The sequence below is a fragment of the Conger conger genome, chromosome 16 (genome assembly GCF_963514075.1).
Source record: "Conger conger chromosome 16, fConCon1.1, whole genome shotgun sequence".
Classification (NCBI taxonomy): Eukaryota; Metazoa; Chordata; class Actinopteri; order Anguilliformes; family Congridae; genus Conger; species Conger conger.
In genome coordinates, this window is record NC_083775.1 from 20,215,463 (window position 1) to 20,238,841 (window position 23,379).

At 43.5% G+C, this 23,379-nt stretch overlaps 2 protein-coding genes across 2 annotated transcripts; both read left to right on the plus strand.

Moving 5' to 3' along the window:
- The first annotated feature begins 1,820 nt into the window (after positions 1-1,820).
- Positions 1,821-8,018, plus strand: LOC133114661 (protein PET100 homolog, mitochondrial). The gene is made up of 4 exons (XM_061224218.1): positions 1,821-2,002; positions 3,125-3,211; positions 5,894-5,926; positions 7,476-8,018. Exons 1-4 carry the CDS (start codon positions 1,976-1,978, stop codon positions 7,563-7,565), a joined length of 237 nt encoding a protein of 78 aa, XP_061080202.1. The 5' UTR covers positions 1,821-1,975; the 3' UTR covers positions 7,566-8,018.
- Positions 8,019-9,115: 1,097 nt separating this feature from the next.
- On the plus strand, positions 9,116-22,684 carry stxbp2 (syntaxin binding protein 2). The gene is made up of 19 exons (XM_061224084.1): positions 9,116-9,222; positions 10,440-10,489; positions 11,166-11,247; positions 11,782-11,858; positions 12,063-12,138; positions 12,692-12,795; positions 13,158-13,306; positions 13,515-13,599; positions 14,858-14,988; positions 15,655-15,762; positions 15,954-16,011; positions 16,211-16,276; positions 17,205-17,285; positions 18,693-18,834; positions 19,228-19,334; positions 19,592-19,687; positions 19,782-19,867; positions 20,647-20,804; positions 20,906-22,684. Exons 1-19 carry the CDS (start codon positions 9,123-9,125, stop codon positions 20,980-20,982), a joined length of 1,833 nt encoding a protein of 610 aa, XP_061080068.1. The 5' UTR covers positions 9,116-9,122; the 3' UTR covers positions 20,983-22,684.
- The last annotated feature ends 695 nt before the right edge of the window (positions 22,685-23,379 follow it).

Here is a 23,379-nt window from a genome sequence, read left to right on the forward strand (position 1 = left end):
TTTTGAACAAACAAACAAACAGAGCAAAAGTCACCAAAGTTAACTATCCAAACACTGCTTACCTAGCCAACTAAAATACTGATACACAAGTCACAGAGACAACAATTAAGGTTCACAGGGAGGTAGGGAGGGATGGGGAGAGGTGCTGTTTGAAGAGGTGTGTCTTCAGCTTGTGCTTGAAGGTGGGGAGGGATTCTATAGTTCTGACCTCAACGGGGAGTTCGTTCCACCACCGTGGAGCCAGAACAGACAGTAGTCGTGAGCGTGAGGTGGAGGTTCTGAGAGGGGGAGGTGCCAAGCGGCCTGTGGAGGCTGAACGAAGAGGTCTGGCAGGGGTGTAGGGTCTGATGATTTTTTGCAGATAAGCTGGGGAAGACCCTTTAACTGCTTGGAAGGCTAGCACCAATGTTTTGAATTTGATGCGAGCCATGACAGGCAGCCAGTGGAGGGAAGTAAGCAGGGGGGTGACGTGTGAGTATTTGGGAAGGTTGAAGACCAGACGAGCTGCTGCATTCTGGATGAAGCACCACTGAATCTAAGAAGAACACTTTATTTAAATTATTGGGTAAATTTACAAGGTCATAGCAATCAGCATGCAACTCAGAGTACACTAAAGCCTTGTTGGAAAAAAAGAAAGAAAGATAAAGAGCTTTGGGTGGGTCATTGATCAAAAAACAAGAGAAAAAGAGATTAGGGAGAAGAAGATAAGTCCAACCATTCCTTTTCCAGCATTTCCCCCATGGTTTTTTCTGGAGATTATGGCTGAGTTTGAACTTTTAGATAAAATAGGAGGAATAGATTTGAACAGTATTGCAAATTCTTACATAGGAAATAGGTATTATGGATGTACCTATATGGATGTACCTATATGGATGTAATATACACAGATGCATCAAAAACCAGCAATAATAGGGTTGAAGTTTTATATGTTGTGCCAGAATTTTAAATCGTATATAAGAAAAGATGGAGGAAGTAAGACCACTCAAAGTAATTATATGCTCAGATTCCAGTGCAGCATTAACAAGTATAAGAAACAACTATTCGGCATGTAGACAGGTCATTGAATTAGAAATATTACAGACATTATATAGAATTCAAAGGATGGGGTTAATTGTTAGTTTTTTATGGGTACCAGCACATGTGGGAGTAGAAAGCAATGAGGTTGCTGATAAATATGGCAAAAAAAGCAACAAATAGAGATAATATAGAAATGAGGATAAACTTTAGTCAGGCAGAAATTAAGAGTTTGATAAAAAATGAAATGAGGAAAAGATGGCAAAATCAATGGGATAATGAAAGGACAGGACACCATTTTTATAAAATCCAAAAAAGAGTTGGAAAGATGAGAAAGACAGGAAGGAGTAGAAGAGAGGAGACTGTAATATCAAGATTGAGGTTTGGACATACCGACCTAAGCAAGACCCTTTGGTTAATGAAAAAACACAAAAGTGGGAGATGTGATTTCTGCTCTCAAGAAGAAACAGTCGAGCATATAATGATAAGTACAACTTGGACAGAGAAAAAATTATTAAAGAGTTGAGAGATAAGGGAGTAGAATGGGATTTGGCAGAAGTATTGCAGGGAGATTCAGGGTGTTTCTTACTTGTGTTTCGATTCTTGAGAAGAACGGGGTTGCTGAACAGGATTTAGTATTATTATTATTATTATTATTATTATTATTATTATTATTATTACTTTTCTTTCTTTTCTTTTTTTATTATGAGGGAAGAGAATCCTGATCAACACTCCTTTCCAGTGGGTGGCGGTAATGCACCAAAAAGTTTTTTCAAACTGCCACGTCGTAAAACCTCAAGAAGAAGACTACTCTTGGGACCACTTTGACAACAACAAGCACTGGCCCTTTACGAAAGTGTTCTGCTCAAGGCCGTGCTCGGCAACTGATAGGGTATTCCACAGCATCAGACATCCAATACGAAATACTTACGTCGGAAGTCTCGTGAAGGTTGACGCCAATATGGGAGTAAAGACGGAAGTGTTCCGCGTGAGTAAAATATAATCTCGTTGTTTGTCGATAAATATTGTCACTTCTTAAATCGAATTGCAAGGTGGACAGTTATTGCTTTTAAACAACATAACTGGATAGACGAGATGATTCACTCGCTGAAGAATTTACAAATACGACCGCACTACATCTTGCTGTTAGCATGTGGTCACATTACTCTAAATTATTTTTCCCAAATTAATATTAGCACAGGGAACTCACTAAACAGATTATCCGAACGAAGGAGAGTTTCACCTGACCCGTTTAAAGCGATAAATGCTGTGAACTAGTGAAGAGTCATCAGAGCTGTTTTCCTGATCCGTCATCGACTAACAGTCAGAACCTCAAATAAAGGCATCAGCAATGAAGGTCGTTCGTTAGCTACTTTTCCAATTCATGTTGTATTACTGCAAGTTATTTGGTTTTAATTCTGTTTCCCAGTGACCTGCTTTATCACTGGTGTTAGGGAAATTGACCCTTTCACATATCACAGGTGAGCATCGTCTGATGAAACAGATCCACAGTAAAACAACAATAGCTATACTTGAGTTTAACTTATATCCTATTTATTTGCAAAGAAATAACAGAAAGTGAGAGAGCTTACCGGCTCTGATTTGAATCAGATATGGTAAGACTTATGTATAGTTTTCAGTACACTGGCCCAGAAGGGGCGGCTTTTCAAAAACAAAAAGACGTGAAGCTGGCCACAAACATTTATCAGTATTTTGTCTTCTGATTCCCCTTTGTTGACTGCTGTAAGACCGGAATGTGCTCGCTACCCCCTTTCTTGGAGAAGCAGAGACATTAATCTCAAAGGCTGTCTGTCTGCTGGGGTGTGAGAGACAGAGAAAGACTCCTAGTAAACACTTAAATCAGAAAATGGTCTATACAGGTTATAAAGATTACAAGATTATTAGCACACATTGCCAATTCAGAATCCATTAAGAAAATAACCCTTACACTGGTATCTTGCATTACATTATGGTACCCTTGCAATTGTGTGTTTGTGTGTGTGTGGCACATGCTGGATAAGCACTTCATACAGTGTCTGTGTAATATTAAACCAGTGCTTAATGATTCTGTTTCTGTTCAGATGATGCTGATGAAATGCTGTCTTTTCAGATGATGCTGTACCTGTCCTTTCCTGTGGCCATGTTCTGGATCTCCAATCAAGCAGATTATTTTGAAGAGTATGTAGTGAAAAAGAAGGTTAGTGTAATGATTTAAACTTTTCCCATCCCTCCCTGTCTTTCTCATTCTGTTCCTTCCTCCATCTCTCCTGTTTAGCTTCCCGCTTCCTCTCTGTTTGGAACTTCTAGCATCCCATTCAAGGGATGCTAGAATGCTAGAATATCAAATGTTAGAATAGCGTGGTGGTTAAGGTACATGACTGGGACATACAAGGTCGGTGGTTCGGTCCCCGGTGTAGCCACAATAAGATCCGCACAGTTGGGCAAGGCCCTGGCCCTGGCCCTGCAGTGCTCCAGGGGAGGATTGTCTCCTGCATCTGTCAAATGCCATTAATGTAATGTGGGTCATTCTGTGAACAGTCAACCAGAGGTGTGGGGGGAAATTGGAGTGGTCACTCAGAAACACCCAAAAAGTGGGAATTGGGGTTGATGAGCGCCATATCACTGGCATTGTGGGGGCATTGTGGGGGCGACATGGCTCAGGCAGTAAGAGCAGTCGTCTGGCAGTCGGAGGGTTGCCGGTTTGATCCCCCGCCCGGGCTGTGTCGAAGTGTCCCTGAGCAAGACACCTAACCCCCAAATGCTCCCGACGAGCTGGTCGGTGCCTTGCATGGCAGCCAATCGCCGTCGGTGTGTGAGTGTGTGTATGAATGGGTGAATGGAGAAGCATCAAATTGTACAGCGCTTTGGATAAAGGCGCTATATAAATGCCTGCCATTTGCCATTTGCATTAAAGGAGCACTGTCACACTTCTTTCAGTTGAGCTTATTTGGATTAAATGCTTAAATTATGTGTGTAGGCATTTTTAATCTAGCCGGTTCCTAAATATGGGGCAAAACTCAAAACAAACACGTCTAGTGACATCACTGGACATATTTGGCTTGAATCTCCAACCTGTGTTACACAGAAGGTAACAGGCGCTCAAACTCCACCCTTGAACACAGAGACCGGTTTATGGACGGCCAGCCATCCAGGCGATGACATGACACTTCAATGAAAATATGGTAATGTTTGCATAAAGATATCACGGAACCTACCTTGGCTAGCCTGGGTGATATGAAGACAGCTCTGACTTTGCCGAGTTACGGCACGGCTCCACTGCAGCCATCAACGTCAGCAATCGCCATCAGCCATCATTTTGACAGCCTACTGTTGTGTTTTGCTAGCTCACTTGACATAGGATGTCGACAGCTATGATTTGAAAATTTAGAGGAAGAATTGCGTGAACACGAGAGACAAGGGGTCCAGAAGGGCAACTAAGCAAGTAAATATCTAGCTAACAAGCTGTATCAAAATCTTGGCTGAGGATACTTCTTCCAATTAATCCTCCTCTTGCTGCAGAAGAAGTTGGTAAGTACTGCAGGATGTAGCAAGGGTTCGATCGAAGTTATTATTGGCAGTGATGCAATCTTGCTCATGCAATTCTTCTTTAAAATCGAAAAGCTTGTCCTTTAACTCGACGAAGTCAATCAAATGACACTCCCAGAAAATAAGGTAACGTTGGCATACAAATGTCACATTACCTAACTTGGCTGGCTCAGGACAGCCAAGTTAGGTAATGTGACATTTGTATGCCAACGTTACCTTATTTTCTGGGAGTGTCATTTGATTGCCTGGATGAGTGGCCATCCATAAACCAGTCTCTGCGTTCAAGTGCCCGTTACCTTCTGGGAAACACAGGTTGTGTGTTTGTTTTGAGAAGTTTTGCCCCGTTTAGGAAACGGCTACACTGACGGTGATTTAAAAAATGCCCACACAATGCATTTTATCCAAATAAGCTTGACTGAAAAAAGTGTTAAAAAAGTGATAAAGCTCCTTTAAAGCAGGGAAAATGTGAAAACGTGTGCTCTGACACACTTTCTGTCTGCTTTCAGATTAGGAACTGTGGATTTGAGGTCCTGTTTTAACTGATCAAAACCATGCCAAGGCATTGGAGTATCCACTCAGTTATTTAGTGGATACATACATAAGTAGGTGCCCTGCAATGGACTGGCGACCTGTCCAGGGTGTATTCCTGCCTTACGCCCAATGTATGCTGGGATAGGCTCCAGCCCCCCTGTGACCCTGTTCAGGATAAGCGGGTTAAGATAATGGATGGCCGGATGGATACATAAGTAGGTCTATTTTGAAGAACAGAAAGTTTACTCTGAGCAGTATTATGGAAATCATAATCTGAAAGTAGGCAGGAAATTGTGCCAGGTGTACAGGTTTTCAGTGGTTTCCCTCCCTTTAATGCCAAAGATCTGATGCTCCAAAATCGACACAAACCCCCCCCCCCCCTTTTTTTATTTTAGGAGCCAATATCTCTAGAAAGACAAAATTCAATCAGGCTAATATTTTGCATATCCTTTATTGCATGTGTAAGAATATTTACCACTCCAATTTTGAGTAAATTTTGAGTGGTTACCCCCCCTCTGGTTGAATTTCTCACAGAATGACCCATGTAAAATATAAAGTCTTCGAAGGTTGAAATATTATGGACCCAATATTCTAGCGGCCAGTGCTTAAAAATGTCTGTGTCAGGAGTGGTGGCACACATTGACTTGTCTCTGTTGGATAGCATTGACCAAGTCTGACCATCTGGAGAAGACATACGTCGAGGAAATTAATTATAATTTCTATAACTTGTGTATAATCACTTCTGGTTCCTCTGAAACAGTTTATCACATATTTTGACCTGTTTTACCCATGCAACCCACAGAGAGAGATCTACCCACCGGATGAGAAGATGCATGTAAGTGATGAATTGTGAATGTTAACTTGGTCGATAAAAGAGTATGAATGGTAAGCATCTGATCTGAAACAGTTTAGTTTAACAGTGAATTAAAAAAATATATATTCTGAATTTTCTCATTTATACTCACTGAGCAATTTATTAGGAACTAATACTGGGTAGGGCCTCCCTTTGCTCTCAAAACAGCCTCAATTCTTCACGGCATGAGATTCTGTACCATGTTGACATGAATGCATGACACAATTTTTGCAGATTTGTCAGATGCACATTCATGCTGCGAATCTCCCGTTCTACCACATGCCAAAAATGTTCTATTGGATTCAGATCCAGTCACTGAAGAACATTGAACTCTTTGTCATGTTCATTTTGCTTTGTGACGTGGTGCATTATTATGCTGGAAGCAGCCCTTAGAAGATTGGTACATTGTGGCCATTAAGGGATACACATGGTCAGCAACAATACTTGAATAGGCTGTGGCATTCAAGTGATGATTCATTGGTATTAACAGGCCAACATTGTGCCAAGAAAACATTTCCCCACACCATTACACCACCGCCACCAGCCTGGACTGTTGACACAAGGCAGGTTGAGTCCATGGATTCTTGCTGTTGCCACCAAATTCTGACCCTGCCATCTATATGCCTCAGCAGAAATTGAGATTCATCTGGCCAGGCAAAATTTTTTCAGTCTTCAACTGTCAAGTTTTGGTGAGCCTGTACCCACTGCAGCCTCAGCTTTCTGTTCATTTTTGCTGACAGAAGTGGAACCCGACGTGGTCTTCTGCTGTTGTAGCCGCCTTAAGGTTCGACGTGTTGTGCATTCTGAGATGCTTTCCTGCTCACCACAATTGTACAGAGTGGTTATCTGAGTCACCGTAGCCTTTCTGTCAGCTCGAACCAGTCTGGCCATTCTCCGTTGACCTCTCTTTTCAACAAGGCATTTCCATCCACATACCTGCCGCTCACTGGATGTTTTTTGTTTTTTGCACCATTCTGAATAAACTCGAGAGACTGATGTGCGTGCAAATCCCAGGATATCAGCTGTTACATCAGCTGTCAAACCAGCCCGTCTGGGTCCAACAATCATGCTGCGGTCAAAATCACTGAGATTGCATTTTCAAAGAAACATGGTTTGAGAATTGGAACATTTCAGAATTGTGAATGACCTCCATCCTCAATGCATTCCTAATTCTTTGTTTCATCTTTGCCATCTTGAAATAGAATGCTGCAAACAAATTCTATGAGTGCTCAGAATTCGTGACCAATCACATCATTTGTAAATGTATCTGCTGACTTAACCGTGGTAGCATGTGCCACCTGAGGATGATAGCAAACACTTGACACCTAGCTAACTAGTTGCATATCTTTTTCAGAACAGTTATCAATGGCTAAGAAGCGAGCTGGCTATTGATTTTTTTTTTTTTTTTTTTTTTCTGTGCAGTACCTCATTATTAACTATTTCGGTTCTGCTGTCTTCCAACATGTCAGTAGACCTTTGAGTAACTGCATAAAGGAGGGGCAGGAGTAATTCTGGTCATTTCTGTGGACAGAGAAAGGAGCTGGACGACTTCAAGGAGCGAATGCGAGATCGAAAGGAACAGCGGCTGCTTAAACAGATGGGCATGCAGTCAGAGGAGTAAAGAGGACAGGGCAGCAGAGGAAGATGAGGAGCAGGTGGGTGAGAAGGAGGAAGAAGAAGAAGGAAGAAAAGGCTGTTTAATTCCAACCTGCAGCCAGAATCCTGTGGTGCACTCTGGGTGTCCTGTGGGTACAGCAGTGCCTTTAAGATCAAGTGTTTCAGTTCCATGTCAGTTCAGGAAAGAAATTATTTGAAAAACCATGGGCATATTTAAATTCATGCCCTGATCAGAATAAAACAATGCAAAGATGTGAATGCAGCAGCAGCACGTGTGCGCACCCATGCACCTGAAGAAGGCGTTGAGATGTAACATACTAGATTAAAACACAGATGTAATTGCTATGGAAATGTGTTATTTATTGTCTTTCACAACTGAAAAATGCATATCCTACTTTTAGAGTTTTTGTTGTATATACCGCCTTTCATTAAAATTCTAAATTATTGTGCTTTATAATGAGCAAGCTCTTTTTTTATTTGAATGGATGTAAACTGGGGTTTGTTAGAGTGAATCACCCCACTACTTCTGTTCAACAGCACTTCTGTGAACACGCATGTCTTTGTTATTTAGCCTCTGTTCTATCAGCGAGCTACTTTTACTAAAACATATGCCACAATTTAGTGCCCCAAAGTGAGTTATATTAATTGCACTACAAAGGAAATGTATCTATGATTCAGTTAATTGCCTATTCCTAAATGTATTTAACTGTATTGTATATTTGACCTTTTTTGGATCAGTCAATTTCACTTCCCAAATATGAAACCCAAGTATCTGTGAACTACTGGAAATGCTCAAAATGATCCCCCAATGAGGCTTGTTTCGTGTTTAATGATCTTAATAGAGGCCTGTGTGTTCAGGATTCTGTTACAGTAGCAACAGAGGTTGATTTTCTACATGTTGCCGGGAGAGAAATGTGCTCAGAAAATAGTTGGAAGGCAGTATATTTGTTGCCCTGAAGGCTGTAACTAATAGGCGTCAAGGCGTCTTCAAGACGTCCCTGGATACACCGTGTGCCAGATAAAAAAAAAAAACATTTTAATGCATTTCTAATCAAGTAAGGGGCTTCTTATTCATGCTGAGCTACTGCAGCCAGGTTGCATGTAAAAATGGAAGCTTTGAAAATATGCCAGATATAGTCTCTATCTTCCATGACAAACATTTTTTTTGCAGTCTCTGTTTTCAGACTGCATGAATCCTATTTTCTAAATACACGTATTATTACAAATGAAACTGTACAAGATAAATGTATTTTGAGTTTAAAGAGGTTTAGAAAGTAGCTTTTGTGTTCTGGGAGAAATGTGTCTATAAACTTGTCCAACAAATGACTTTAATTTGGGTTATTCTTTCAGTGCGCAGTCATTGGCAGATCAGGTAAGACAGGCTCTCTCACCCACTCGATAACAGACCAAGAGAATTCTAATGAGAAAAATATTTTTTAACTTTAATAAGACCTAAAGAAGATTACATCAATTAAGAGGCAGAATTGCAGCCAGTTTCACCCATGATTGAAAGTACCTTGATTTCGTTCAACTTCAACGCTCCGGACGTGACGTGAGTGTTATGTTTTTTTCCCCCAGTCACTTAAAAGTTTCCGTGAAAAGTCTGAAACCCGGAAGTAGCAAGATGGCACCAAGTGGATTAAAGGCGATTGTTGGGGAGAGTAAGTGCAAACATTTAGCAATAAGAATAACAACATGATTTTTATTATATGTGAAATAAGTTCAACTTTGCTCAGTATGGGCTTCTCTTAAACAGTGTTTTGTCCGTTTGACTTCCAGCTATAAGGAAATTCAGACCTAGCTTTTTCCAGCGTCACTCACCTAACGTTATAAAGTCACAAGGGCTGGATTGCTTCCGTGTGGCACCCTTTCCATTGATGCTTTTGTGAAGTTTCGCAATTTACATTTAAGCGTCAACCTTTCACTCATAATCCTACTGCTGTTTTGGGAAATATGTTTCGTGTTTTGAGCGAGTTAATGACAGTGTTACACACTCATTAACACATTGTCTCTAATGCTTGACAGCCACCATAGCTTGTGCGTTTCTTAAAAGTTTATCGACAGAGAGTTGCAGCTAATGTTGTCTGTAATTCCACTGTAAGTCATTAACCCGCATCGAGCGAGATATTATGTAGCATGTCATTAATCTGTCCTCAATAGTTCGAAGATTTTGCCTATATTTGAATAGTGCTTTTGGAAGCGTCTTTCGGTGCATCTGGTCATACATTTCATTACACGTATTTTGATAAGGAATAAATATCGTTCCAGTGTCAGAAGGAAGGCCAGTAATTGTAATGACCTTTACAGTATGTCGTATAACGTTTTTCATTCAGTATGTGGATTCAAGACGGTGCAACAGCTAAGATGCTGATAGCTGAGACAGACTGCGGAAATGGAGTCGTTGTGTGATTGTCACATGATTGTTATGGTGTCATGTTACAGACTTTTCGTGTGAACCATTCGTGCCTACTTCTACTTCTACTTCTAAAACAACAAGTTAAATGAATTTTGCTAAACCACCAGATATAAAATGGTCGTTTTTCAAATTTGTAGTACAACGTGCGTTTTATGTTCTGTTGATGGTTTTAAGAAGTATAATCTGAGCTCATATGCCAGAATGCAGAGTCGATGTTAAAATGAGCTCAGTGATGGTCTGAGACAGAATTGATGTTCATTTTTGTGACCCCCTCGCCACATACACACACATCACAGATACAATAGTGAGTACAAGCACACAGAGTACATTGGTGAAATCCAGCACTGGTATTGTTTAATTAAATATCTAATTTGCTCGGTCGCCAGAGGAATGGTGTGTTTCAGAGAGATTGAGAGAATGAGTGTGAGGAGGCAGAAAACTGACCTATGCTCTCCTCTTCAGAGATCCTCAATGGAGTTATCAAGAGTGTGAAGAAGGATGGAGAATGGAAGGTATGCCCACCCCCTTCTCTCTCTCATATCAAGGGGACCTCGTTAATGCCACATTTGTTATTGCACTAGGGTTACCCTCTTGGCTGGTTGGCATTTTATAACCATATTACAAAGACAGACAATAGCAAGATCACATGTACTTCAGATACTTACACTAGCCCGAGAGACTGTATACAGTACAATGTCTACGACAATGCCTTTAGACTGCTGTTGTGCTGCAAAAGCTGTATATAAACAGGAAGCTGTTAAGAAAGTGGGAAGAGTTTGTGTCTATCATGTATCATTTTACCATAAGTTTCCGTGTTGCTATCTAGTGAAATGTTTTTAATTCTGGCTGCACAATCAGAGACTCAAAAAGCCCAGTGGTATTGAATGCATCTCTGTTGATGTGCTTTTGGAGGGCACATTTCATATTGAGATGGAGTTGTGATAGTGAAGTGATGCAGAAATTGGTTTACAGGATTCCCTGATCTGTGTTTCTCACTCGAATTTAACGCCATCTTCCCATCAAGTGGCAGCAGCCATTTTGGCCAAATCATGTCCCGCTCTCTCCCTCCATTCTTCACGTTCCTCTCCTCCCTCTGCCCCCTCTCCTCCCTCGCTCTCCCTCCATTCTTCACGCTCCTCTCCTCCCTCTGCCCCCTGTCCTCCTTCACTCTCTCTCCCTTCTCTCCAGGTTCTGATTGTGGATCACCTCAGCATGCGGATCCTCTCATCCTGTTGCAAGATGTCTGACGTCATGGCAGAGGGGGTCACCAGTGAGTGAGGGGTGTGGTGTAGCGGGGGCCAGGGTGTGTGTTAGTGTGCAAGTGTGTGTAGTGGCAGCGCTGGTCCCTCCCTACCTCCCTGTGAACCTTAATTGTTGTCTCTGTGACTTGCTTTGTGTATCGGTATTTTAGTTGGCTAGGTAAGCAGTGTTTGGATAGTTAACTTTGGTGACTTTTGCTCTGTTTGTTTGTTTGTTAAAAAAAAAAAAAAAAAAAAAATGGCCCTTGTCCTTATCTTTGTTGTACAGGTAGCAGTTGAAATTGTACTTACCTCTAGGGTCTTTCAGCGAACTTATCCCTGGTTATGGGTATGCACTTTGTTGTACGTCGCTCTGGATAAGAGCGTCTGCCAAATGCCAATAATGTAATGTAATGTAATGGTGGGGTGTAATATTTGGGGGTGGTGGAGCTCTGAGCGTGGGTAGGGCGGGTTGTGTGTTTAATATGAGGTTGTGAAGTTTGAGTTGAGTGAGTGTATGGTGAAGGGGGTTATGATATGGGGAATATCTGACTGTGACTTTGCAGTTGTGGAGGACATTAACAAGCGAAGAGAGCCAATCTCCAGCCTGGAGGCCATCTACCTCATCTCCCCTGTGGAGCAGGTCAGGCCTGTTTCAACCACCCAATGTACACTACTCATACTGACCACATTCTGTGAGGTGCTGAGTGACTACATCTGTTTAAACTACGTCCATCATTCTCTGTTCCTCTCACATCTAAACCCTTTCTACTTTCTCTCCTTCTAAACCTCTCTCATCCCTCTCTCCTGCCTTCTCCCCTCTCCCTTTTTTCTCTCTCCCCTGCAGTCAGTTCGTGCTCTCATCAACGACTTCAAAGAGACAGCCTTCACTTACAAAGCGGCTCACATCTTCTTCACTGACAGTAAGGCACACCGTCCACACTACAGATCTTTCATACAGAAAGTGCTGCTTGCATGCAGTTGATGCTTGGCCTTCGTTATTTTCTATGGAGAGAAATGCACTGAAGAGAATTGAAAATTTAGTCTTGCAGTTCACCAGTGTTCGAATTATTTTTACTGTTCGATGCTTGATGATGTGGCATTGACCAACCAGTCGCTGCCAAATTTAAGAGACTGAACTAACTTATCATAATGCCCGACAGTCTCCTGGTCTTGAAGCCTGAGAGTTAAAAACATGGAACTTTATTAAAAGTTTATTAAAGAAAACTGCACAAATCTTTTGTCTTTAGATTAGATTGCTTGACAGAGGCTTGTTGAGGTTATCCATGGCCCTTGCTTTCAGTTTGGCTGGAGATACCACCCACTTCTATTTGGGTGTCACCATGAAATACATTCTCTTTTGGGTGGAGGTTCTCATCAACTTTCTGATTATGGTGTCTGTTAGGGTGTGCTTGAGTCACCCTGTACTGGAGTCTCCATGATGCGTCATATCTGTGTGTGTTTGTGTGTGTGTAGTTTGTCCAGATAGCCTCTTTGGTGAAATTGGGAAGTCCAGGGCTGCTCGTGTCATCAAAACCCTGAAGGAGATCAACGTAGCCTTCTTGCCCTATGAGTCTCAGGTGTGTCATTCTCGTTCTCTCTTTCTCTCCAAAGTATGTCTCTTTCCTCTCTTCTCTTCTAAGTATGTCTCTTTCCTCTCCTCTCTTCTAAATATGTCTCTTTCCTCTCCTCTCTTCTAAATATGTCTCTTTCCTCTCTTCTCTTCTAAGTATGTCTTTCCTCTCTTCTCTTCTAAGTATGTCTCTGTTATCCTTTAAGACATTTACAATTTTTGCTGCAAACCTGTGTGTACAAATGTCCTCAGAAAGCAGAGAGCGGTGGTTGTCGATTGCCATCTGCCATTTCACGCAGACGCGAAGCCCGTTTGTCAGGTGTTCTTCCTTCGCTCACGTTTTCTTGCTCCTCCCGTCTGTCCCGTCAGGTGTTCTCCCTGGACGATCGCGGCTCCTTCCACGGCCTGTACAGCCCGCAGCGTGTGCGAGATAAGAACCGCGTGCTGGAGGCGCAGGCCGAGCAGATCGCCACCCTCTGCGAGACGCTGAAGGAGTACCCCGCCGTCCGCTACCGCTGGTAACGCCTGCTGCCGTGGCAACGGCGTCACGTTAACGTCCTCATGCTTACGCTATGTGGGAACCTGTTTCATGAGGTTCTCTCGCATCATGGTCCCATGAGCCATGTTATCGTCCGCTGCTTTTACCTAATTGTGAGTTGAAGTTTTGTATCTGAGGGTGCCCGTGGTTGGCGTAGATGTATTAACATGGCTCTCCCTCTCTCACAGTGGTCCTGAGGAAAATGCTGCTCTGGCTGAGATGGTTCTGGACAGACTGAATGCTCATAAAGCAGACAATCCCAGCATGGGAGAGGTGAGACCACAGGCACTGTGCTGCTCGACTATGCTGCAGTTCACCACAGTGCACTGTGCTACCTTGCGCTCTGCTGCAGTCTCCTGCACAGCAGCTGTACACTGCACTGCCCTGCACTAGAGCATTCTGTACTGCACTGCACTGCCCTGCACTAGAGCATTCTGTACTGCACTGCCCTGCTTGTCACTGTGCTTCAAACACATGGCTGTATTTTACTGCAGTGCTACATGCAATTGTACTTTTACTTTAGCATAGTGCAATTTAAACTATACTACACTGCAGTGCTCTTCATTAGGGTTGAGGTGGAAACTTCTGAGATGTGTGTGTGTACATGTGTGTGTGTGTGTGTGTGTGTGCGCGCGTGTGTGTTTTGTATGTGTTCCCATGTGATAGTTAATTTTGCTTGTTTCTCGGGGTGACTCACTTTGCTGAATTTCCCCATAACAGCTGTGCTGTTTGAGACCGTAAGCTGGATTTGCCTTCCATCTACTCTAATAAGACAATTAATGAATTTCATTACATAAATACACTTTATCACAGAGGAAAAATCTAGGTTGCCATATTTTGCCATACTGATTTTGGAATGGCCGCTTTTATGAAAGTGGAGAGAAAGGGATGTTGCTATCTATCTGTGTCTAGGAGAAGGCACACTCTTTATTGCTAAAGAGGTGCAGATGCATACAATCATACAGCTTCAGTAAATGTTCACATCACAAATACTGCATAGGGCTTTAGTCCTGACCTATGCTCTACTACTGTGTAGCATTTAGTCCTGACCTGTACTCCAGTTCTAATGGGGTTTTAATTCTGGCCTCAACTAGTGCATGGAGTTCGAATATTAAACACAACACTGCTGTGCTGTGCAACACTGGCACTTCTCTAGAAGAAGTAAATGTACAGTACACTCTCTCTCTTTCTCCCTCCTGACTTTCTCTCTTTTCGCTTCTGCTGTTTATCTCCAGTCTTCCTTTCTGCCTTCCTGCGGAGAGCCCTTCTGCTTCCAATGGGGTTTCAAAGGCATGTATTCACCCACCTGCCTTTCCTTCTCCTTCTTCATCCATCTCTTCTGCTGTGGTCACATCCATCTGTCCCTCTACTTTTCCTTCCTCTCTACTCCCTCTCCCTCACCAACCATTCCCTGTCCTTTCGCATTGTGCATGCACACATATGAACACACACATACACCCACATATAAGTACATTGGAATGACAGGTCATTCATGAGTACACGGTTGACAGGTTGTATTTTTGGTTGACAGGGAGCGGACAAGGCACGTTCGCAGCTTCTGATTGTGGACCGCGGTCACGACCCGATTTCCCCAATTCTGCATGAGCTGACCTTCCAGGCAATGGTCTACGACCTCCTGGAAATCGACCAAGACATCTACAGGTGAGCTCAAACCTCCTCTACAAGCCAAAACATCTACAGGTGAGTTCACACCTCCCCTACAATCCAGCACATCTACAGGTGAGCTAACACCACCTCTACAATCCAACACATCTACAGGTGCGCTCACACCTCCCCTATAATCCAACACATCTACAGGTGAGCTCAAACCTCACCAATAATCCAACACATCTACAGGTGAGCTCACACTTCCCCCTACAATCCAACACATCTACTGGTGAGCTAACACCACCTCTACAATCCAACACATCTACAGTTGAGCTCACACCTCCCCTGCAATACAACACATGTACAGGTGAGCTCAAACCTCCCCTACCATCCAACACACCTACAGGTGAGCTAACACCACCTCTACAATCCAACACATCTACAGGTGAGCTCAAACCTCACCAATAATCCAACACATGTACAGGTGAGCTCAAACCTAACCCTACCATCCAACACACCTACAGGTGAGCTCTCACCTCCCCTACAATCCAACGCATCGACAGGTGAGCTCACACCTCCCCTTCAATCCAAATCATCTACAAGTTAGTTTACCTGTAGTCCCAGACAGCCTAGTTCTGGTGCAGGTCTTGTCTGAGTGTGTTTGTGTGTTCAGGTGTGCAGGTGCGAGCGCTGGTCAGTGTATTGGTGATTGTGTTTCAGGTACCAGTCGACAGGGCTTGGGGACTCGCGGGAGAAGGAAGCCCTTCTGGATGAGGACGACGAGCTGTGGCTTCAGCTCAGGCACATGCACATCGCTGATGTCACAATGTAGGCCCCGCCCACGGCGTTGTGCTGTCCTCCTCATAACCCCTCCCATTTTTATAAAATAAATGTATCGCTTCTGTTGTTTTGTATTTCGAATGCTTTTCTCCGTCTCTCCCTCATATTGATCTCTCCCACTCTCTTTTGCTTGCTCTCACCTCTCTCCCCCTCTCCCTCTCTTCCTCTCCCTCTCTCAGGAGGGTATCTGAGCTGCTGCGGACCTTCTGTGAGAGTAAGCGAATGTCCACAGACAAGGTAAATACAGAGCAGACCGAACACCTCTCAGTTTGTGACCACTGTACGACCATTGGAGATCATAGTGACCAGATGATTAAGATAGTGACTTCTGTATGACCATTGGAGATCATAGGGACCAGATTATTAAGATTGAACACTGTATGACCATTAGGAGGTGTTGCAACCAGACTATTGAGAGAGTGTCTTTCCCCTCCAGGCCAATATTAAAGACCTCTCTCAGATGCTGAAGAAGATGCCTCAGTACCAGAAGGAGTTGAGTCTGGTGAGTCGGCCATTTTGTAAAACCTTGTGAAGCTATTTCCTTGCGGTTAACCTTTAACCAGACTGGGGTTCAGTAGGGCTGTTCAGTTCAGTCATTAAGCGTAAACTTCACGTGCAATGAACACCAGTGTAGTGAAAGGTTATGGTCAACCAAAAGGTTGCAGGTTCGGTTTCTGGGAGGGACACTGCCATTGTGCCCATGAGCAAGGTGCTGTATATATTGATACTGTGTAAAAATGCAAACACTGTCTACACTGACTAATAATAATAATGCTTTGCATTTACAGCGGGCTTGAGAATTATTGGCATCCCTGACTGGCAATGCACAAAAAATACTTTTATTAATACTGAGATAAAACGAAATGCTGTAAATGTGAAACATATTGTGCTTCATCAATGGAATCTCCCAAAATCAAACATTAATTTAATAAAAAGATTTCACCAAAATCAAGGTTCCATATTTATTGGCACCCCTGGTTTATTACTTGGTCCATCCACCTCTGGCAATGATAACAGCATGAGTCTTTTCCTGTAATGCTTGAGATTAAGGAACACATTTAGAGGGATTTTGGAATATTCCACTATGCAGATCACTGCAAGAATCTTCACATTCTTGGGTTTACATTTATCAACTGCCCTCTTCAGTTCAGGCTGCAGGCTTTCGGTTGTATTGAGGTCCGGGGCCTGAGATAGTCGCTGCAGAATATTGAATTACTGTCACAGAACCATTTCTGTGTGCATTTTGAGGCATGCTTTAGGTCATTGTTTTGCTGGAAAGTCCACCTACAGCCAGGTCTCAGCCATGTCATAGAGGCTGCTATATTGTAAGCCAAAATTGCCTGATACTTGGTGGAATCCATCATATTATTGATTTATAATATACTGTCATATTACTGGGCTCATGGCACTTTACCTGTCCCCTGTTGCAGTATTCAACCCACCTGCACCTGGCAGACTCCTGCATGAAGAGGTTTAAGCTCACACTGGACAAGCTGTGTGAGGTGGAGCAGGTTAGCTTTTTATTTCATTTATTTTATTTAAAAAATAAACATCACATGGTTTTCCTAGGAGAGCAATGTAAGGCTGTAGGCCAGGGGACTCATGGGGTCTCAGTCAAATTCAACCCCCCATGTAGATATTGGTCACAGTGGAGTGTTTCAGACACGTTTTGCAACTGCCGCCTGTCGATCCGCATCATCAGTGCGCTCAGAGCTTTTGGGTTAGACACAACTTCAACTCACTTGCACACAGCCCAGCACAGGGGAAACAGACATGCGTTCAAGATGGTAAGCGTTAGCTCACATAAGCGAATTGCATTCGCCAATGTTCACCAACGAATGCAAACTTTTCTGTTCGCTAACAGTTAGAAAAGGTTGTGCGCAAGGAACAAAAATGGCTGCTGATGGGGGAAACGGTGAAGGAACAAAAGTTGACAATTACTTGGCTGTTATAATACACTTTAATCAATGTAATATTTGCTCTTCCCTTTAAAAATAAATCATAGGTAAGCAACGAATCAGCTGGCCGACATTGTTAGACATAAATCGCATCCATCCATTCAGTAGTAACTGCTGCAAACGTAGTTCCCTGTTTTGAAAGCACGTCAGGAAGGTTTTGTGTATGTGCGTGTGTTACACAGGCGCATGTAAAATATCTCCAGTATACCCACATCCAGTTTAGTAAGGGATTAAAATGTCAGTAATGAAGGTGTATAAGGAGCATATCAGTGTGCAGGCCTCCTTACAGTGTGTGTGTGTGTGTGTGTGTTACACAGGCACATGCACACATATGCACACTGTGTGTGTGTGTGTGTGTGTGTGTGTTACACAGGCATATGCACACTGTGTGTGTGTGCGTGCGTGCGTGCGTGCGTGCATGTGTGTATGTTACACAGGCACATGCACACATATGCACACAGTGTGTGTGTTACACAAGCACATGCACACATATGCACACAGTGAGGGACATTTGAATGTGTGTATCGGCTCCTCTCAGTTTGACCTCCTCAGGAAATCAGGCCCATATTCACACCCCACACATACTAATCCTGAATATAAATGTCAACTTGAATTAACCCTCTTGTTAATGTTGGCTTATATTGGCGCCTCTTAATAAAGGTTCCAGGGCTGGCATTTCTGATGGATGACATAACCCTGAAGGGTTTGCGCTTCCTGGAACATGACCTTCTCTCACTTGGCTGGAATGCCCAGAATCGTGTTACATCACTGCTGAAAGCAGGATTTGTGACACTTAGGCTGTAATATAGGATCTGTGCATTATCCCCAAAGCCTTCATCTATACAGATTAAATCTTTCACACACACACACACACACACACACACACACTGCAATACATTTGCACTTGCGAACACATCCAGATGTTTACAAGCGCTCATTTAACGCTTATATCTCGGTAAGGATTTGGCCACTGGGTTGGATGCTGAGGGGGAGCCCATTAAAGATGCCATGAAGAGCATTGTCCCTGTGCTGCTGAACACTGACATACAGCCCTACGACAAGATCCGCATCATTCTGCTCTTCATCTTCCACAAGAAGAAGGGTGGGTTTCCATTACGGCTCTACATCTTCCACTAGACTAGAGGAAGGTTAGGTCTCCATTAAGGCTCTGCATTTTCTACAAGAGAAGGTTTAGTCTCCATTAAGGCTCTACATTTTCCACAAGAGGAAGGCTAGGTCCCCATTATGGCTCTACATTTTCCACTAGAGAAGGTTTAGTCTCCATTAAGGCTCTACATTTTCCACAAGTGGAAGGCTAGGTCTCCATTATGGCTCTGCATTTTCCACAAGAGGAAGGTTAGGTCTCCATTATGGCTCAAAATGCAGGTTAGCGACTTGGATTTCCAATAAAAATAGGAATACTTTGGAAGGAGCTGCTTTCATGTGGTCCAAATGGTTTATTCTGAAGTTACCATGGTAACTGGTCTTCACGCAGGTATCGGGGAGGAGAACCTGGCTAAGCTCATCCAACACGCCAACATACAGCAGGACAGCAACATCATCACCAACCTGCAGAACTTGGGCTGCCCCATCATCGCTGGGGTACGAGCTCCGCCAACTCGCCTTCTCCTCTGTCCTGTGCCCCCGCCTCCATGCAGCACTGTGGCCTATCACTGGCATTGAGGGGTTGTGTTATTCAGGGGTTGTGTTTTACTCACTGTTAATGTGGGTGTCTTTTAAGGGGGTATAGCCACACTGGTACTGTGGGTGTGTATTAAGGGGGTATGGCCGCACAGGTACTGTGAGTGTGTATTAAGGGGGTGTGACCTCATTGTTACTGTGTGTGTGTGTGTGTTAAGGGGGCGAACACTGGGAAAACCTTGCCTGACAGGAAGCTTCCTGAGAGCACCTATCAGCTGTCACGCTGGACACCCACACTCAAAGACGTGATGGAGGTAGGAATGGTCTGACCCCCCTTTCTGTTTTTATGTCTGACTGTCCATCCCTCTGACTGCCTGCCTGCCTAACCCCTGCTTGTTCATTTCCCAGAGTGCCATAGAGGAGAAGCTGGATAAGAAACTGTGGCCATTCATCTCTGACCCGGCCCCTGTTGCCACCACGCAGACTGCAGTCAGGTAGGGGCGGTGGGGGGCAGGATATGAGGGATATGAGATGTTTAGATAAGTTTGGCGCAGTTGTCAGTCTGGAGGTCAAACACGCATGTTGTTCATAGATACTTATGGAATCATTTTCAACCAACTCCAGGTCCTGCAGGCTGCAGTGTCTGCAGGTATTTGCTCAAATCATGCACTCCACCACCTGATATCATTAATGAGCTTACTTCTTGTACCTAGGAGGTACAGTTAGTAGTGAAATCAGGCACTGTGGCCTGCAGGACCTGGGGTTGAGCATAATGGATTGTTGCATATTGGCGTCTGCCAGTCATTAGTGAGTCATTTGTGACTCGTAATGATTCCATCGTTGAGCCATAATGTCACTTGCTAGACTTGCATTTGTGATGTAATGGAGAGCTAAATTGTCTGCATATCTGTGTACGATTCTCTCCATGCTATGTACTATTATCCCAACAATGGCAAAAAGCATGCACCAGCCAGCTACACTCTCAACACTGACACTGCCTGGTACTACAGGCTGACCACACCCTCAACACTGACACAGCCTGGTACCACAGACTGGCCACACAACTGACAGAACTGTACCAGACACTGAACCCCCCTGAACAGTGACACATTTGCCCAACAGTAAGCGGTAAGGCCGTGTGGGCAGTAAGGCTGTGTGAGAGGGAAGGCTGTGTGGGCAGTAAGGCTGTGTGAGAGGTAAGGCTGTGTTAAGGCTGTGTGAGCGGTAAGGCTGTGTTAAGGCTGTGTGAGCAGCCTCTCTCTCCCTCTGGCAGTGCGCGGTTTGGACACTGGCATAAGAACAAGTCCTCGGCTGAGTCCCGCAGCGGCCCCCGGCTCATCGTCTTCGTGGTTGGGGGTGTGACGCACTCTGAAATGCGTGCAGCGTACGAGGTCACCCGCGCCACCGAGGGCAAGTGGGAGGTCCTGATTGGTGGGTTTCATTCCAGCCGCCGCTCTTAACCCGGACCGCATAAAGACGTGTGATTGAACCCTGAATTCCCTGACTGCGATTCTCATCCCTCTCTCATCAAGGCTCTTCCCACATCCTCACCCCCACCGACTTCCTGAACGATCTGAAGAGCCTGGACCAGCCCCCCCAGGAGTCCTAAAGCAGCCCCCGCCACTGGACCCCCAACACCAGCCCCTGCACACTGTTACCTCCGCCTCGTAGTCTCTTCACTGAAGTCGTCTCACTGTATTCCACAAACTAGTTTGTATGCTGTTGTCGGCACTCTGCATAGGCTGCACTATTTCTGTTACTCCAAAGAGGAGAAATCCCACCCCCCCCTGGTTTTACAATGTTGTCATCTCTGGTGTGGTGATTGTGGGGTCATCTGTACCTGGAAGGCCGGTGGGGCAGGGCCATTCCGATACAAAGTGAGGAAATCTAAAACTGTCTTTGCAAAAGAATCCTGTTTTAAACGATTACGAGTTCTGGCTTGGTCTTATTTCACAATCTTTTATTCCTTTTTGCACGTTTTGCCTTGGGAGCAAAACTTGTGGTGTACAGAATGATACTATGATTGGTTGATATTTCTGAAATATATTTAAGATTGATGCACAGGCATATCTATAAAGAGGCTTGTTTAAATTAATACACCAACATTTTGGGAAATGTACCTTTTTTCTGACTTACACAGACTTGGACAAGAATCTTTGTGCATTCACTAGGTCGGCTTCCATGTTAGCATAACGTGTTAGCTTAGCATAAAGATTTGAAGCCTATAGGAGTCAGTAGCCTACCTTCAAAGTGAAAAATACACCTTACAGCAACTGCAAAGCTGTCTTATTTGCACAAGGTATTGTCTGTTTGAAATACACCTAAAAACCAAAACGAGAGATGTTGTTTTCGGAGGAGTTAGACGGTTGGAACTATAACTGCTGACCATACATCTATCCTTATCTAGCTCTTGTGCCGGATCTAGCTCGGTAGGCTACTGACTCCTATAGGCTTCAAGTCTTTATGCTAAGCTAACACCTTATGCTAACATGGAAACCGAGCCAGTGAATGCACAAATATAACAATGAAATCGTACGTCTCGTCTGGGTAAGTCGGGGTAAGTTGGAAAAAAGGTATATTTCTCAAAGTGTTTGTGTATTCCTTTAAAAACTTCACAGGGTGCCTTCTCATACTGGTGTTTTTGTGTGATCCTTTGTCCTGCTGTTAGTGTGGAGTTTGCCTCCTCAGCCCTCTTGTACAAAGGTGGGTAGAGAGACTGTACTGTTGTACAAAGATATGGAGAGACTATCCATTTGTACAAAGCTGTGGAGAGAAACCTGGGGGCCCTTTCCCTGTTTTTTTCCACTCCTGTCATATCCCAGCTGACTCTCTTCGCTGGTCTAATTTATTTTGTAAAGGTGGGGTTGGGAAATGGTCCAGAGGGCAGCTTGGTCCAGAGGGCAGTCTCGGGTTCGCTGCCCAATGAAACCTCCCCACTCCTGTGTGCTCTTCTTGTAACCTGCATAACATTTCTCCCGGATTTACTTATAATGTGGGAAAAAAATAAATAAAAAAATAATAATAAATGCATTATTGTAGCATTTGGGCTCTGGGTTTGATGGCTGATATTTTCAAAGCGTTTGATTCCCCCCCCCCCCCCCCTTGTTATTAATGCACTTCTTATGTATTGAGGCCTTTACCTGGGAAAGACTGAAGCTTGCCTGTGGTGTTATTTGATTACTGCTTTGCTGTCAATGAAAAATAAAAATATTGTCAACGCGAATGTATCCTTTTGTACCTTGTATTTTGTACTTGATTTACTAACAACTATATACTTATGTGTGAATAAAATTTTGTATGTGTATCTAAAAGGAAGGTGTTTTGATTTCTGTGCAGGCTCTTGATTGTAGTGCTTGAGAGGTGCTTTACACATTAGGGTCATTAAAGGTAATGTAGATAGCCTTTTAAAGCCTTTGTCGGTATTCAGGACTGTTTTTAATAATCCAAATTCAAATTTGGTTAGTTGAGGTTCACTGGAAGAGGAAGACAGATAAGTGAGCATCTGCCCACCAGGTCAGATGTCATGTGATGCCGAAACCAAAACGGTACTTAATAATAATAAAAACATCCATATCCACAGTCAGAGATTATCTTTTCGTCACGGATTAGTGATACTAATATTAAGATAGGAGGTTTCGTCTGGGACAACGGGTGAATAGAGTTTAATACTGGGTTGTTTAAGACCCTCTAAAAGCACTCTCGAAGCCTGCAGTTTACTAGCCTATACTGTACATGGGTGGGGTACAGTTGTTGTATTTGTGATTTGTGCTTCTGAGTTTTAATAATTTCTTGCATTTTCTCCTTCCTTTATATTGTATTGTATTGCGCACGCGACACAGTGGCACATGTCAGATACCATGCTGGGCCGAAAACAAAACGGTACTTGGTAATAATAATGAAAATATCCATATCCACAGGAAAGGATTAACTTTTCATCAGGGATTAGTGATAGCCTACTAATATTAAGACAGGAGGTTTCGTCTGGGGCAATGGGTGAGTACGGTTT

Excerpts from the sequence above, each read along its gene's own strand:
- stxbp2 (XM_061224084.1), top strand. The coding sequence starts at position 9,123 with ATGTTTTTTTCCCCCAGTCACTTAAAAGTTTCCGTGAAAAGTCTGAAA. Across the intron at positions 15,763-15,953 it reads CACATCGCTGATGTCACAAT|GAGGGTATCTGAGCTGCTGC; the intron begins GTAGGCCCCGCC and ends TCCCTCTCTCAG. Across the intron at positions 19,868-20,646 it reads ACCACGCAGACTGCAGTCAG|TGCGCGGTTTGGACACTGGC; the intron begins GTAGGGGCGGTG and ends TCCCTCTGGCAG.
- LOC133114661 (XM_061224218.1), top strand. The coding sequence starts at position 1,976 with ATGGGAGTAAAGACGGAAGTGTTCCGC. Across the intron at positions 2,003-3,124 it reads TAAAGACGGAAGTGTTCCGC|ATGATGCTGTACCTGTCCTT; the intron begins GTGAGTAAAATA and ends CTGTCTTTTCAG. Across the intron at positions 5,927-7,475 it reads CACCGGATGAGAAGATGCAT|AGAAAGGAGCTGGACGACTT; the intron begins GTAAGTGATGAA and ends TTCTGTGGACAG.